The 16,150-nt window shown below is 38.6% G+C and overlaps 2 protein-coding genes and 1 long non-coding RNA gene across 6 annotated transcripts in view; 1 reads left to right on the top strand and 2 right to left on the bottom strand.

The window, feature by feature from the left end:
• Positions 1 to 6,512: 6,512 nt before the first annotated feature.
• Positions 6,513 to 9,539, bottom strand: LOC104923204 (solute carrier family 25 member 53). Of its 2 annotated transcripts, XM_010736234.3 has the most exons (3): positions 9,367 to 9,539; positions 9,177 to 9,264; positions 6,513 to 8,960 (listed from the first exon to the last, which is right to left on the bottom strand). In XM_010736234.3, exon 3 carries the CDS (start codon positions 8,951 to 8,953, stop codon positions 8,072 to 8,074), a length of 882 nt encoding a protein of 293 aa, XP_010734536.3. In that variant the 5' UTR covers positions 8,954 to 8,960; positions 9,177 to 9,264; positions 9,367 to 9,539; the 3' UTR covers positions 6,513 to 8,071. The 2 variants fall into 2 exon arrangements, with proteins under 2 accessions (XP_010734536.3, XP_027144156.1); XM_027288355.1 differs by having other exon boundaries at positions 9,177 to 9,539.
• A 678-nt stretch (positions 9,540 to 10,217) lies between these two features.
• Positions 10,218 to 13,949, bottom strand: prps1b (phosphoribosyl pyrophosphate synthetase 1B). Of its 3 annotated transcripts, none has more exons than XM_010736224.3 (7): positions 13,619 to 13,949; positions 12,966 to 13,155; positions 12,311 to 12,409; positions 12,047 to 12,171; positions 11,718 to 11,891; positions 11,427 to 11,586; positions 10,218 to 11,280 (listed from the first exon to the last, which is right to left on the bottom strand). In XM_010736224.3, exons 1-7 carry the CDS (start codon positions 13,738 to 13,740, stop codon positions 11,188 to 11,190), a joined length of 963 nt encoding a protein of 320 aa, XP_010734526.1. In that variant the 5' UTR covers positions 13,741 to 13,949; the 3' UTR covers positions 10,218 to 11,187. The 3 variants fall into 3 exon arrangements, with proteins under 3 accessions (XP_010734526.1, XP_010734527.1, XP_027137147.1); XM_010736225.3 differs by having other exon boundaries at positions 12,972 to 13,155; positions 13,619 to 13,948; XM_027281346.1 differs by lacking the exon at positions 13,619 to 13,949 and adding an exon at positions 13,486 to 13,489.
• The window catches only part of LOC109141599 (uncharacterized), an 81,068-nt gene continuing 78,807 nt past the window's right edge, over positions 13,890 to 16,150 (top strand). Inside the window, exons 1-2 of the long non-coding RNA XR_003462735.1 lie at positions 13,890 to 14,026; positions 14,395 to 14,500. This is a non-coding gene — a long non-coding RNA (uncharacterized LOC109141599). The remainder of the gene's footprint in view (positions 14,027 to 14,394; positions 14,501 to 16,150) is intronic.

Raw genomic sequence — 16,150 nt, 5'->3', positions numbered from 1 at the left:
GAGGAGGTACTGCATCAACTTCTTCTGTAATCTATATTGTAGCCATTGGGTGTCGCTGTTTACATAATAGTGCAACACACCACTCTAGATAGATGTGTGTGTGTGTGTGTGAAGATAAGAATGACCCGAAAGCCAAAGAGTTATATATGTGTTAAAATAAGGATTATATATGTGTTAAGATAAGAATCACTCATTATAAGGATTATATATGTGTTGAGATAAGAATTACTCGAAAGCCAAAGAGTTATATATGTGTTAAAATAAGGATTATATATGTGTTAAGACAAGGATTATATATGTGTTAAGATAAGAATTACTCGTTATAAGGATTATATATGTGTTAAGATAAAAATTACTCGTTATATCTGTGTTAAAATAAGGATTATATATGTGTTAAGATAAGAATTACTCGTTATATCTGTGTTAAAATAAGGATTATATATGTGTTAGGATAAGAAAGACCCGAAAGCCAAAAGAGTTATATATGTGTTAAAATAAGGATTATATATGTGTTAAGATAAGATAAGAATTACTCGAAAGCCAGAGTTATATATGTATTAAAATAAGGATTATATATGTGTTGAGATAATAATTACTCGAAAGACAAAGAGTTATATATGTGTTAAAATAAGGATTGTATATGTGTTAAGATAATTATTACTTGAAAGCCAAAGAGTTATATATGTGTTAAAATAAGGATTATATATGTGTTAAGATAAGAATTACTCGTTATATATGTGTTAAAATAAGAATTATATAGATGTGTTAAGATAAGAATGACCCGAAAGCCAAAGAGTTATATATGTGTTAAAATAAGAATTATATATGTATTAAGATAAGAATTACTCAAAAGCCAAAGATTTATATATGTGTTAAAATAAAAGTCACAAAGGATTATATACGTGTTTAACATGAAAAGCACAAAGGATAATACATGTGTTAAAAATAAAAATCAAGCTTAAAAGCACAGAGATCAAAAGATCAATCTTAGTTGTAGGACTTGCAAATGTTTCTGTTTCTTCATAAGCATTTTTACACTACAAAAGATAGATAGATACATACATTGAACATACATTAGAATTAACCTATAACACAGGAGCCATACGTAAAAAAAACCTGAGATAGATTTAAATTTAAATATGTACAGAGAAATTAAACATTTGCAGAGAGATTAAACATTTGCATAGGATTTAAATATGCATAGAGGAATTAAACATTTGCATAAAAAGTAAATATATAACTGTGTTATAGGTTCCTTACCTATGCAAGGTAAGGAACTTATTTTATCTGCAATAGTTAAGAGTGGCAGTAATTCTTCAGTGGATAGGTAGAAAGAATGAGTGCATGAGACATTGTTTCTTAGAAAAAGGCATTGCTTGTGAGCTTTTAAATATAATCTTTCCATGCTTTGAGTGCCACAATTTATATTTTATTTACTCTATTGTACCAGATTAGAGACACAAGTCTTAGCAGCAAACACCAAACACCCTGGCAAGCAAGTTAATAAGCAGTATGCCTGTGATAACGCAGTGCTATAGCATGAATTGTAGGCTTACTTATTATGGTTGATCTAACTTTGTCTGCACAAACAGAAATGTAGTATAGTCAGCCTCATAGTTGTATGACTGATTGCAGCCAAACTATTAATAGTGTTAAAATCAGACTTTATTAATTAGCTTTCTGTTTATTTTTATCTGTTGTTTGGTAGGATAAGTGGAACTTCAGGAAGGGATTATGGTGTCAAAAAGTACCGGTAAAACTTGTTTAGTGAGAGACTACAATCGTACTTGTCGCAATGTTGACAAAGAGATAACACATGGACTGAAAACAGCAGACACTAAAAACACAGGTGGCAGAAGTTAATAAGCAGTATGCCTGTGATAAAGCAAGGCTATAACACGAATCACGTAAACAAGCTTTGTTCTTTCAGTATATAAATATAAGTATCTGTATTGAGATTGATTTTAAGGACACTGAATAAGATCACAAGTCTGTGACTACCTCCTATCATTTAGTTGTGTCCTTGTGTGTTCTTGTATTAAGTCTGTTGACATAGTGAACAGACAAGCCTGTTCCTGTGAGATCATTAAAAGAAAACAACATGCATGATATCACTTTTTGCACATTCACAAAAGGCTATCATTCCCTTGAAAAGTAATTCATTTTACATGATCTCCAAAAGTTGTCCTTACAGCAGAAAGGAAATTGTAAAAATCTTCATAACTCTTCATTATTTTGGTAATTAAATTCAAATCAAAGCCAGTAAGATGGTATAAAGTATGCCTGTAAGCTCAAGTACTTGCATGCTGCTCTATGAGCATGTTTCAACAGGCCTGTTGTGGAAAAACACAGCCTGCACTGTTTTAAGCAATCTACGCATTGTCTGTCTGAGAGTAAAAAAAAAAAAAAAAGGGAAAAAAAAAACCAGATCCATGTGATGTTTTTCTACTTCCTTAATGTGTTTTTTTAAAGCACGTACATACTTTAAAGAGACACGATTAATGTCGATGTTTATAGACAATATGTGCATTTTAAAAAAGTGTAAAAATTACACTACTGCACATGGAAACTAAATTGAACCATATTTCATGTTGGCAGTGTGGAATGTGTGACATCTGCAGCTGATCCACTCCCCTTTTTAAAGCAGGTTTAGACCTGCTGTAACTCTAAATGGAGGAAGTTTTCACTGGGCGAGTAGGATTCATTTCAACAATTTAAATTTATTGGTTTGTTAAGGCAAACTGAAAATACATGCATGCTCACAAACAGGGATCACAGGGATCTCATTATTGAATAGACTGACTCTGAGACCTTTTTATACTGAGCCAAGCATTGTCATGCAACAAGAGAGTGAGAGCGTCCACTACTATAAATATTTAAGTACAAGTTTTAGGCTGACCTTTGCTTATAATAGTTAAAAACATAAAAAAAGGTTGATAAATTATTGGTGTGTTTGATTTTTTGGCATAAAAAAATTATAGATTTATGTGATTGTAGAGCTGCACAAATGGCCGCAACAGCCTATATTTGAGACCACTGATGTGCTTGGTTGCTCTAACTTTCCTTTCTGACCTCTAAAGCAGAAATGTTACACCTTGGCCTGATGTTTGGGGTGGGAAAATGGGAAACATGCTGCAATAACGGACCTTGAAAGTGAATCTGAGCTTTAAACCTAGCTATTTTTTATATCTTTCATAGCACTCATGGTTGCCGATTACTTGACAAACTGGAAGAGCAATGTGTTTTTAGTCAAAGAGTTACTCTTGTCCCTGCCTAATGTTTTGTCGTCAGGAGCTCTCGTCTATGTTGTGCAACCTTTATATCTGCATATTTTTAGTGCTTTTACCGTTGATTGTATTTTCAGTGCTTTTATTATTATATATTTTTTAGAAATGTTATATGCCATATGTTATACTATGAAGTGTCCCTGTCAAATGATTTTTTTTAAGATGTAGTAATCCAAAAGATTTTTTAAAGTTAAAGTTACACAACCTTGTCTCGATAAAATCAGTTCATGTTGTGCTTCAAATAAATAACATGGTTTAGCAAGACTTCTTGGCAACACAAATACAACTCAAGTAAATCATTTTTGACACATCCATTTTTATTAAAACAAAATATCATCTTGTGTTATTTTTCAGAATCCTGAATGGCACCATTTACAGGCATACTCATGGTATAGGTAACAATGCAATATTTTTGATAGAATTTCATTAATACAATTTATGATTTATGAGCCAAATTGTCATCTTGCTCCAATCAGCCCTTTCTAAACTGTAAAGCATAATAAAAATACTTCCTTTGCATTCATTTACTTAGTATTACAGATAGATCTTTCCCATAAGCATCAACCTCAATTTAGTATCAAACATGGCAGCGTGGAAAACAGGCAGAGGTGGACATTCTGGACAGGATCCCTAATTGGACGTAGAGCAGTGCAGGACCTAAAAAGACGGGGTCTCATGTCAGGTGCATTTCACTTCTTTTCCTCTTTCGTCTCTTTCTTCTCTTGCTCAATATCTGTGGGGGTCACAAGAGAGACAGAGATGAAGTGATTAATTTATAAATGAGTCCAAAGATCAAATATTTGTCTTAACTGCTGTCAGGACAAGAAAATAAACTAATACAGCTCTCAACATTATTATCTTATATTAATTAATTTTAAGAAGACTCATCACAATGTACAATTGTATACACATGGAAGTTGCTCAGTACAACTACAGTCTGCTCTCCACTTGAGCAGGATTAAACTTTTCACTTCCCATTAATAAAGAGGAAGAAAGTGTTATTACGAACGTCAAAAGTTACATAGCCTGATTTTGATGCTTGAAATTTATGTACAAACTGGACAGTAAAAGAACAATGTTGTGCTAAAGTAATGTTCAACATGGGGCTTTCCTTCCAACGCAACAAAGCATAACTCCCTCGAGGAAATCCACGCTCATAACAAACAGACATGCATAAGTTGTTGCACATTGTCTCTGTCTGCGAATACAATGGTGCCACCCCACTGACATATCAGTCAGGGCACACTTGATGCTGGTGCATGTCACACCATATGTTTAAAAAAGATGTGAGTGGTGTTATGCATTTCCTCTGGACAGGGTGGCGTTAAACAGAACAAGGGGACCTCTCAGGTAGTTGGGTGTATACCTGTATTATAATCAGCAACACAATGTTTGCAGTTGCCTTTCATAATGATAGACAGGGAGGAGTTGAACTACCCAGACAAGGAGCTGAGGAACTGAAACCTGGATCAAGGGTGAACGAGATTATTTTTTATTTTTATGTTGGGAGCTCACTACTTTTAACTAAAAAAAAACAAAAAAAACAACATACCATCCGCGGTTGGCTTATACTGTTTTTCATCTGTTTTAGTCTTCTTCAGGCTGCTCCTGTTGAAGTTCTCCACCTCACCCTTGACTGGGTTGTCGCCCATTTTGGAAGATTTCTAAGAGAGAAAAGTGGGAGAGAGTGAAAGAGAGTGAGAGAGAGAGAGAGAACATTGCAATTCAAATCAAAAACAGATTTTGACTATTAACAAGGCCTGAGAAAATGTTACAAGAATGCATGAGAACACATGATCCCATTTATCCGTGCCATCACATGGACATGCTCGTACAGGTCAAACAGAGCCACGCCACAGTTTAAACAAGACAGACCTGGAGTGCTGGAGTTATGCAAGTCACAAGACTCAACATGTACATATATTTTACAGTTTGTTCACAATGAACAAACAGCAAGAATGTGGTGTCATGTTACACTGCACTGTTATTTACAGGTATTCAGTTCCATGAGAGTGCAGACAGGTATTAAATGTACTTATACTCTGATCTGCATTTATGTGTGGTCATTTAAGAGACTATGCACAACAGGGCCAAAGAATCCACTAGCAAATTCAGTTTCGTGGTGTAAGTGCGTCTGCGTGGCGAAAAAAAAAATGTGACCACAACATTTACTCTAGGGATTATAAACCATGTTCTCTGCACAATCTCTGCTGCTAAAGAAATTCAACGCGGAGCTTGGTATAGCAATCAATATCATACCTTCCTTAACTACATATGAGACAGTCTGTGTTTTAAGGGGCTGCACAGTTTTATACCCTATTCAACATCACAGTGATAAGGGTGTGACGGTGTGTGAGGTTGTGAAGACTAGCCACAGGACGGATTATGACAAGTTTGCGTGGGGGAAAAAACCCCAGAAGCAACATTAAGTAATGATCAGGTCGCACAGTGAAACAGAGGAATGCGTCGCTGCCAGGTATCCACACACACACACACCACATAGTATAACAAAGTGAGCGGAGCAGCCTGTTTTGCACTCTTCCTATAAATACAGTTTCTAAACATTAATCGTGATGTTTGCATCTCATTGCATGCTAATGTTTGAGTGTTTATTGAATGCACGAGTTGATAAAAAAAAAAAAGAGACACAGTTCTAAATAATCTTACCTGGTGCACGGGTGCAGAGTAACAACGTCCTGTACAGGTGAGATGCGTCTGCGTATAATCCGTGCAAAACCAACGCTTTAAATAGAGTCAACACGCCCTTTGGCACGCCAACACGGATACGGATGCTGTGGCTCTCATTGGTTCCCAGAGATCAGAGAAAGACTTTTAATTGGACACGTTTGATGGCTGACTTCCTCGAAATATTACAGTGTACTTTTTGGGCATAGCTGCACGGTCTTGCCACAGAGTGTTGTAATAATTTGAATAATTTGTCCTTGTCTGTACCTGCGTGGAAGAATGTAGCCCACGGCTTCAGTGCGGTTGATGCGTCAACACACCACTGCAGCTGATGTGGATGATTTCATGTTTTTTTTAAACTGTTAACATAGTGCCATCTAGTGGCTAATTATGACATGACAATAGCTTGAAAATAAATCCACTAGAAAACATGAAGTAAATTAAAGAAACTATTGTAATGCACGTCTGATAACATTAATTTCTCAATGCACTCTGAGAGGAAAAAAGGTGTATTCCGCAATTATTATTATTATAGTTATTTAATTGTTGGTTTCACAGGTTTTCTCACAGTCAAACAGATACAGTTTTATTAAAAAGGCTACATTGTAAATAACAACCTTCAGGCGTCAGGGCAGCCAGAGCTGGTCCCATACACACACACACACACACACACAGACAGGCTACACCCTGGATGAGCTGACAGTGCATTACAGTGTTATATAACAATTTAGTTTATGATTAAGTTAACCTGTGTTTATGAACACATTCTGATATGGGGATAACATGCAAACTCCATGCAAATCCTTGCACCTTCTTTCTCTTTCATTTAAGGTAATACAGGCGAAAAATGCATGAGACAGAGAACATTACAGTGTTTGATAATTAAGTAGTACCATGATGATGAGTAAACTGACTTTGATGAGTAAAAATGGACCCTTTAGTATATTAAAAATACAAGGCACCTATGATTGACTTGCATCATATTTATACTGCACAAGCTACCAGTGTTGTAGTACTCAAGATTGGTCTTCGTCTCAAGACCGGTCCCCAGAATACTTTTGAAAGTCTCTGCCTTGTATCAGAATCTACTGCAGTTTTACTCTGGCTTGTCTGAGTCTCAGACAAAGAGGACTGGATTTTATTTCAAGACCGGTCAAGACCACAATTATATATCAATATCAAGACCGCTGGATATCTCCAGTGTTTCCCATTAATCACCTAATAATATCTAATTTATCCCGCCACTTTCATAATGAACTGAAAATACATACTGGGTAAAACAAGTCACGATGGAAGCAACTGGGAGATATTTCAAAAAGTTGTTCTACAGTCTGAAGTTATAGGGCAAACATCTGTGTGGCACTGAAAACTAAAAAAAAAGGAAAGTAGAGTTCAGGCTGAGGTTTAACCATAAGACCATGAGCCAATAGCTGCAAAGTTCCTTCCAACAAATCAAACTTAGTATTAAAGCAGCATTTTAAAAAAACGAATGTGAACTAGTTCAGTTTTGGGAAGGTGATCAATAAAGTTGTTTGTGAGTAAACACAAAAATAAGATGGAGTATTAAGTAAAATCAAAATGTTGAAATAAGAAAAACCTATTAGAATTAAAAAGACTGGTCTTGACCCATCAAAATCTTGGTTTTGTCCTGATCTTGATACACAGTGGTATGGTCTTGACCTGGTCTCAGTATAGGTGGTCTTGGTCGGTTTAGGTGATCTTGACTAAACACTGCAAGCTACTTTGGTACATAATACTTGCCCACCAGCTCAGAGACTGGGGTCTAAGTCCTGGCAGTGATGCCTTCAACTTGCTTGTGCCTTCTGATGCACAAATGTTTGAATGAGGTGATAGATCATGGTCTGTGGTGGCTGCACTTGAGCCCCTTGTTTGCTGATGAATGTGTATAAAAAGACCAACATGGTTGTTTACTCACCAGGAATATGGTGAGACTTAAAGATGAGGAATAGGGTTGAGTTATATAGAATACAGCAACAACAACACAAGTCACAAAAATACAAAAAAAATGTCAAAAAATCTATGTAAAATAATTTCACATGCTGTTTTCTAAATAAAAATATGTTATTAATGTTGTCTCTTCACCCTGAACTTTTCTGCTGCCTGTCATAGATAGCAGTCGTGATTCCCCATGTAATGCATGATCTCAAAATAACCAGAGAACCTCCTCGGTACAGGAGAGCCACACTCCGCTGCCGAGATTGCCACAGCACCCTCCAGCAAGCCATGACCCCTTTGACCTCCCATCCCACCTGTGCCTGCATGTTTGCCACGAGCACAGACAGCGGGTAAAGAGCCAGGCTGATTGCCATGGAGGTCATCGTTCCTGAGATGAAGGAGGAGATCATTGGAGAGAGCCCCTGTCCCGCCACGACAGCACACATTGGCCCCTTCAAGCCAAAGTAGAGAGAGCTGCCAAGAGCGTTGCGGGCTGTGACGGGCAAGAAAGCTCTGTAGTATCCTAAGGCCAGCCTCTGGTCCTTTAGCCTAACAAGAACGCTCTTCAGGGTGGGAAGATGGGGGTCATTTTTGCCGTTTTGCAACACATTCTGGACGCGCTCGAAGGGGGTGAAAATCACAGCTTCTACTATACCCGCACCAAACCCTGCCAGAGCAGGCAGGGCAGCGGTGGAGATGACATTTTGGGATGAATGGGAGAGCTGGAGGAGGAGGGTGTCCTGCAGGCCAAAGAGCAATGTGCCATTCAGTGTCCTCATCAGCAATGGTGGGGCCACGCCCCTGTAGAGCTTTGCAGGTCCCTCTTTGTAGAGCTGTCCCACTGCCTGGTGAACTGGGGTGTTGTGGATTTGTTGACGAAAAACAGTTTTGTAGACAGGAAACACAATGAGGGTAGGGAGGGTCGATAACAAGCTGGAGGTTCCTCCATGCAAGTAGCTCTGGAAACGAACTATTGAGTCCTTAAGGCCCTCTTCATCTTGCTTATGGTCAGGATTTCCTGTCATGCTTGAGCTGGGTAAATATGACATCGTAAATTATTGTCAGTTAGTCTGATAGTGTCAGAACAATCATACTGAAAGCAAAAATAACAAGAACAGAAATGACACCAAAAGGCAGAGGGTAGAAACACACAGCAAAATGAATTAGGCTACACTTAAATAACTCGAATTATGATCTGTGATCACAAAAATTTAAGACAAATTAGAAATATATATATAACCTACTTACCCAGTCAGCAAAAACACTCAATGTAAAGCGTATCTTGTTTAATTGTTGGAAGTTGGAGGCAGCACAGGGGTCTATTTGTCTTCCTAATCTGCACGTGGAGAAGGGTTATTTGAGATAATTCGTCGAGTTACGATGGCAACACATTTTCTGCCCAGATACAAAATGAAACAATGAAATAAAAGTGTCAAACCTCCTCCAACGATGTGCAGCAACAGCAAGGTAACAGTCGACAAGATAATTAATCTGCCGGTGTCTGTGATTGGCCCGCCTCTTCGGTAATAACTATTGGCCAAGACGGTCTACGTCACGTGGGCGGTGATTGGTTATTTTACCTATCAATCAAAGTCTTTTCTTTGGCAGAATGGTGTGTTGTGAAAACAGGGTATTGCTTGTTATGTGTATATACTACTACAGTTATTATCCCAATGTCATGCAGGATTTTTCTTTAACTTACTGTGCCACAGGTTTAATAAATAAATATGAATTTTAATAGACTTTTAAAACGTTTAACTGTTCTATTATATCGTCTCTAATTTTCCACATCTACTGTAAATGCTGTTTCACTTCCTTTTCCTACACAGGCAGGAATGAAACGCTGATAAGGAAATGTTGAATTAAGAGTCTAAAAATGGAACAAGCCTTTAAAATACAGAACTGTGATACTCAATATGCATTTCAAAATGCACTGAAGCTAGTTTTGACTTGTGATAGTTCCATATTTATGTCCATCCTTTATTGAATTGCCTGTTTGCACCTTTTGATGTTGTGTTGCTGTGTTCACTCATCTTTGCAGGATGCAAATCCAGTGACAGTATCCCTGCACAGGTCATAACACCCCACTGATGGCCTCCACCCAGTAATTACAGATGGAAATAAGTTTTTAGCTTAATATGGTGCTATAAATGTATTTTATTCTATGATTGTATTTATTCTTGTTATATAAACAATATCACTGCCCTCTATCTGATCCAGCTTTATGTAACTTTAGGCCTTAAAAGCCTTTAGGTATGGCACATTAATGTCAGAAATAACAAACAAGCGTCAGGTGTAAGAGTTTGCGCATATTTAATTTTTATTATGAATGCATCCTCGGATAACTGGCGCATTCATCCTACTGAAAAAGTAAAACACAAAGATTTGAACATTGACATTTTCTTCCTTGAGACATACAAAAAGACCAAAATGAAAAAAAAAATAAAAATAAGCAGGTGAACATTTCTGACGGAAGCTCCAGCCTGCAGAGACCCCAAACTAAAAACCCGACAGCTTCTCTATAGAAAAGCCGTCAACGCAGAACCTCGAAGGGTAAACCCTGGACACTGGGCAAACAACACTCAATAAGGGCGCCTCAAGAGCTGAAAGAAACATCCCGAAATATTTTCTACAGCCTGATACAGTGGGGAAAATAAACAGCTAAATAGGAGTTGGGGAGTTGGACTGGAGGGAAAAAAATCATTTCATTTCAGTCTGTTGAGGCGCTCTTGGTTGAGTGGAGCTTCAGTGGCACTGTAAACTAGTTCAATACACATTCACTTAATTACTTGTCTTTGAAACAGAAGAGAAAAAGAGCAACAGCAAACTCATTCATGTTGTAACAGCTTTATATAGCAGATGCTTCTCTTAACCACCAGAACCCGCCAGAGATATATATATGAGCTCTATGACGACAGATTCAAACCACATCTTGGAGGTGAAATGGTCAGAAGAAACTATATGTTATGAAAGGGGAACAAGTTCACAGCGGATAAACACTTATTTACCCAAGTACAATAAATATGCTGGCCTAATTTGGTAGCTTGCGATTGCTTTGGTGCCCCAAACGTGAACGGACACTGCTCAAGAGGGTAGGGACTGAGTGGGGTCAGCATTAGTAACAGACACGACAGTTCATTCTCTTTCTTCCATGTTAGTTAGCAGAACAGCTTTGCTAATGGTTGTGTTTGGGTTCGGGGAAGTCCCTCTCTCGTCTTATTTGGTGTAACAGCACACAGTAGATGGTAGATTCCATTTGTTACAAGGGGACATGGCTGAACAGGTACGACACGGATTCGCCGTTGTGAGTTCTACGGATTGCCTCTGCGAGGATCATTGAGATGTCAATAACCTGGAGGGAGAGAAGACGGGATGTTGTGAATATAACTAAAGTGGATGAGTTGTTTATTGACAGAAAAATAATGACTGTTATTTCACTTTGGGCTCTGGGAACCTTTTTTTTTAACACTGTAAAGAAGGATAATGCTGTATCCAGACCTGTATTTTGGGACAATGCTTCATTTTCTCCTCCTGAGGGATTGTATTAGTGACCACCACAGCTTCAAAGCAAGCATTGTTGATGCGTGAGATAGCTGGGCCAGAGAAGATGCCATGGGTTAGGATGGCATACACCTTGGTGGCACCAGCAGAAATTAATCTAAAGAGGGAGAGGAACAGTATAATGCATTACACATCTCGACGTACCCGGTATATTCTGGAACAGAAGTCTTTTGTTATGCGGCACTTTTTCCAAATCCATTTACCGCAACAAGTAAATAAGGGACTTACTTGTCAGCAGCATGGCAGATTGTACCACATGTGTCAGCCATGTCATCGACTAGAATGGCAACCCGATCCGTCACATCTCCGACAAGTACCATGCGGTCCACCTCATTTGCCTTTTTCCTCTCCTTGTGGATAAGAGCAAAATCCACATTCAACCTGTCTGCTATTGAGGTGACCCTGCAAAGGGAAAATGTAATGTCCATGAGTTAGAGCTAGTGTCAGAGATAAGTAAAGCCAACACAAGTTTAATCCAAAGTAAATTTCAGAGGCGATATGATAAGGGTAAACTGTGCTCAAGGGTAGAAGACTTATGCCAAGTGGAACCAGCTCACCTCTTGGCTCCTCCTGCGTCAGGTGAGACAATGGTACAGTTTTTCCATTCAGGGATGTTCTCTTTAATCCATTTCAGCACAGCTGGCTCTGCATACAGGTTATCAACAGGAATATCAAAGAATCCCTGGAAAAAGATAATAAAGGTATATGGATTGAGTTCAAAAGAGTTGAAAATATATCTTCAGATATTGATATAAAATGTGAGACTATGACGGCTAAGGAATAATATGCACTTGTGTTTAGGTCTGCTTTGTGTTGCTCACCTGTATCTGTGAGGCGTGCAAGTCCATAGTGATTATGTGGTCCGCGCCTGACACCGACAGCATGTTGGCCACCAACTTGGCAGAGATGGGCGCACGGCTCTGCAATGAAAATAGATCTCTTCAGTCACATGGAATATGTGAACTGGCAAGCCATGGTTTGCTTCTAAAAATAACACTTAACCGAGAGCTTAGTCATTCAGTGAAATTATACTGCTAACATATTACAATCTTCGGGACTATAGATCTCATTACTTTACTTATATACCACAATATAACCACTAGTACATATGCTGGCTAAGCATGTTTTCAATTCTCACAGCCAAAGCAGTTTAAAAAAAGAGGAAGCGCAACTGCGACATGGCTCTCAATGTTAGAAAAATAAAACACAAGCTCATCACAAAATCCTGGATATCTAAAGTAGTCTCACATGACAATAATTAATAAAAAGTCTAAAAGCAAATAATATAAAAACAAAAAAAGTGCACAAAACATTACATTCATGCAATATTCATGAGTTTCATGAGGGTGAATCACATCGCACATAGCTGACAGCGGAGATGGGGAACTGCTGTTTATTCAGAACACAGGCAGGCTTCTTGTCATGATGCTGGATGGCAAATGGCATGACAGAAGTAATTAGACAGATGTCCCTCACCCCCACCTTGTCCTTCTTGTCTTGACGCGCGTACGGAAAGCAAGGGATGACAGCCGTGACCCTGGAGGCAGAGGCAATCTTGCAGGCGTTAATCATTATGAGGAGCTCCATCAAATTGTCATTGATCTCCCCACAGCCACTCTGGACGATGTAGACGTCTTCTCCACGGACGCTCTCCCCTATCTCCACACTGCCGAGAGCCGGGAGGTGACAAAAACAAACATCAGTGAGTGCTTCTGTGTTAACACACCTTGACAGGCAGGAGATATATGAGACAGGGTAAACAATGTGATGAGAGCTGAGCAATAAGGGTTAAACTGAGAGAGAGGAGGGATGGGATGGGAGGGAGGCATGCTGAGTCAGAAAATGTCCTAATATGATGTGTCACATGACTTCATTTCAGATAATGTAGCTTTCCTCTGAGAATGACCAGACAGCTTGTTTGGATAGCATGAGTTCTCAGACATGTGTTGGGACTACAAGTTCCCAACAGCATTGCGCGGCAAATTCATCGTGACACCACGTTTCTAATATGTCGCTAGGCTACAACATTTGCGTACACAGGGAGGTTTTTGCCTCTTTTTTTTTTTTTTTTTTTAAAGTAGCCACAGCAATTTTTTTTTTTTTTTAAAGTAGCCACAGCAACAACTCACCACGTTTCTTGGTTGCTGAATTTCTTGGTCACAACCTTCCCGAGCTCCAGACCCAGGCGGTCTGCTATTTTCTGAGACAGGTCCGGATGCGAGCTACCGCTGAATATTTTAATATTCGGCATTTTTTTGCGGTCCAGGGCGTCGTTTAGTCCGAGCAGGGCAGCGGCTGTCGAGTCAGAGGCAAGCCGAAGAGTCCAAGACGACGAGTGGGAAAACTGATCAACAACAGCTTGACGAGCTACTCTTCGCGAGCTAAAGTGTGTTACCCTACCTATCCACCATTATGTCCCACACATCACGCGTGCGACTCTTCGTCCCGGGGGGTGGGGGCGCGCACGCTTTCACTTACGTCCTGCCGCGGTTACGTCATTCTGAGCTGGGAAGAGACAGGGCGCGGGAGCGAGCAAGGTACATAACCTCATAACTATCAATGAAATGAGCGCTGCTGTGTGTTATACCTGCCTCTTGTCCTTAAGTTTGACATCCTGTTGCCTCAAATATATAAAATATTGGTAGGTGAGGTGACATTTATGTTGTTAAATCATTAACATGTGTGCTCTAAACCTCAATATTGATTGTGACTCTTATAGAAATGTGGTCTCCTAGAATATTCACCACATTTCCTGACACATGGAGAGGACCGCATTTCATATATAGCCACATTGGTTTCATTTCTACAACATATCCACACTCTAGACTCAAAGGTAGCAAAAAAAAAAAAACCCTGCACATTCCCCTTGTCATTAAATCTAAATATAACTTTCCCATTTTGGCAGAGAGAGAGAGAGAGATTGCTGGCATGTGTCTGGCACTTCTCCCCTTCAGGACCCCAGAGACAACAGGGCGAGCTAGGTGCTTCACAATACAGTCTGTAAAAGATACGTAAGTATATGAGAAATGTCACAGCAGGAAATACACAGGTGTCAGTAACATTAACAATGGCCTGTTCAAGTGTCAGGTAAACTATGACAGTGTGACACAGTACTAGGAGACCGAAACTGAAGCAGCTAAATGTAGTTCACTTTATGTCACACCTGCGCTTTTCCTACTGTGACATCCCAAAATACCTGCAGTGAATCAGGCCTTTTAACTATGACAGTGGCATATTCCTGTATGTTTAGGTTGGACTGGTGTGTACGATCACGAGTGTTATAGATTTCTAACACACAGTTGTATTTTTACGGGATTATCTTTCTTGTTGCTAGTTTTACATATGAATATATTCTTATTGTGTTTTTTTTTTTTTGGAAAAGAGGCTTCCCCGAGGCTTATTTTCAACCCGCTCATCAAATTCTTACCTATAATATGAATAACACAGACAAACCTGGCGTAAATGTCAACAACACAAAGACACTTTACTGTCAATGGTTGGTGTTGTGTCAAGTCAATGAGATTTGCACTGTTGAGTCAACAGCAGTTTTTTGTAAATGAATGAAGCAATCACAGCAGCAAGAACCTGCTGGCAGCAGCAAGAGAGAGACGTTTCCAGATAATTTATCTTTCACGCGACGTCATTTGTTTAAAGGCATTCTGATGGACACCCCTGTCACTACTGCAAGTTTACTGCATGCAATGTCATTTCCAAATTCTCTGAAAGAGTTTATATAATATACTTTATTGCTCTTAAAACATGAGTTAACTTTGTACACAGACAGAAGACCACAGTGACGACAAGATCATTGACAGTAAATAAAGACAGGAATGAATAGGTGCACATAAAGAAACAATGGATTAAGCCATGGCGGGCTCATCGTGTGAATGAAACACAGACAAATCCACACAGTTTAGCAAAGGAACGGAACAATGACAACCACAGAAAATGTATATCATAATGTTAAAATGTTCAAGTGCTGATGAGAGAACATTGTCTGATATTTTTGTTTATAAAAATAAACATGTCCCATGCTTTACACTCGTAATATACTCATTAAAATATATGTTTTGCTATTAGTCTCTATGTTACATTACTACTATAAATAATTACCTTACAGACATGTTTTATCTTTTCCTTTTTACAAAATAGTGAAGAGTTTGGATAAATCTTAATGTTACAAGTAATGTTTTAAAAGTGTTTCTTATTCTCTCAAATATTTTATCTTGCTATTTACATTAACAGTGTAGAATAGTACATTTCCATACTGAATATCATTTGCAAAACATTAACATATTGCCACAGTGGCCTTTCATTTTTGCCTGTTTTCCACTTTAGACCTGGAAAATGATCTGCACAAACAGTATTATCACCTTCAATGGTCAAAGTATCTGCCCTGAAAGTCTCATTCGTAAGGGAAAAACATGCAGTACAGTGAAAGAGAAAACACTGCATATGGTTATGGAAAATGCCACATCAACAGCAAGAGACAAGCTGTTAAAAAAACGTGCCTGTGAACACCACAAGTGTGTCCTGAAACCAAGGAAACAAGTGCAACATAGCTGATATCCTGCTTCCTGTTTTAAAGGTCATACTCAGAGTAAAATTAAAAGTATCAAATGTGGATTGTATTGTTAAATTGATGAGTATAACTTTTTCCT

Source organism: Larimichthys crocea, chromosome I, assembly GCF_000972845.2.
Source record: "Larimichthys crocea isolate SSNF chromosome I, L_crocea_2.0, whole genome shotgun sequence".
Classification (NCBI taxonomy): domain Eukaryota; kingdom Metazoa; phylum Chordata; class Actinopteri; family Sciaenidae; genus Larimichthys; species Larimichthys crocea.
Note: the sequence above shows the minus strand (reverse complement) of the source record. Positions and strands in the feature narration are given on the sequence as shown.

Coding starts and splice junctions, on each gene's coding strand:
- LOC104923204 (XM_027288355.1), bottom strand. CDS start 8,953: ATGACAGGAAATCCTGACCATAAGCAAGATGAAGAGGGCCTTAAGGAC.
- prps1b (XM_010736224.3), bottom strand. CDS start 13,740: ATGCCGAATATTAAAATATTCAGCGGTAGCTCGCATCCGGACCTGTCT. Junction 12,410..12,965: donor ACAAGAAGGACAAGGTGGGG/GTGAGGGACATC, acceptor TTTTCATTGCAG/AGCCGTGCGCCCATCTCTGC. Junction 11,587..11,717: donor ATCTGCCATGCTGCTGACAA/GTAAGTCCCTTA, acceptor CTCCCTCTTTAG/ATTAATTTCTGCTGGTGCCA.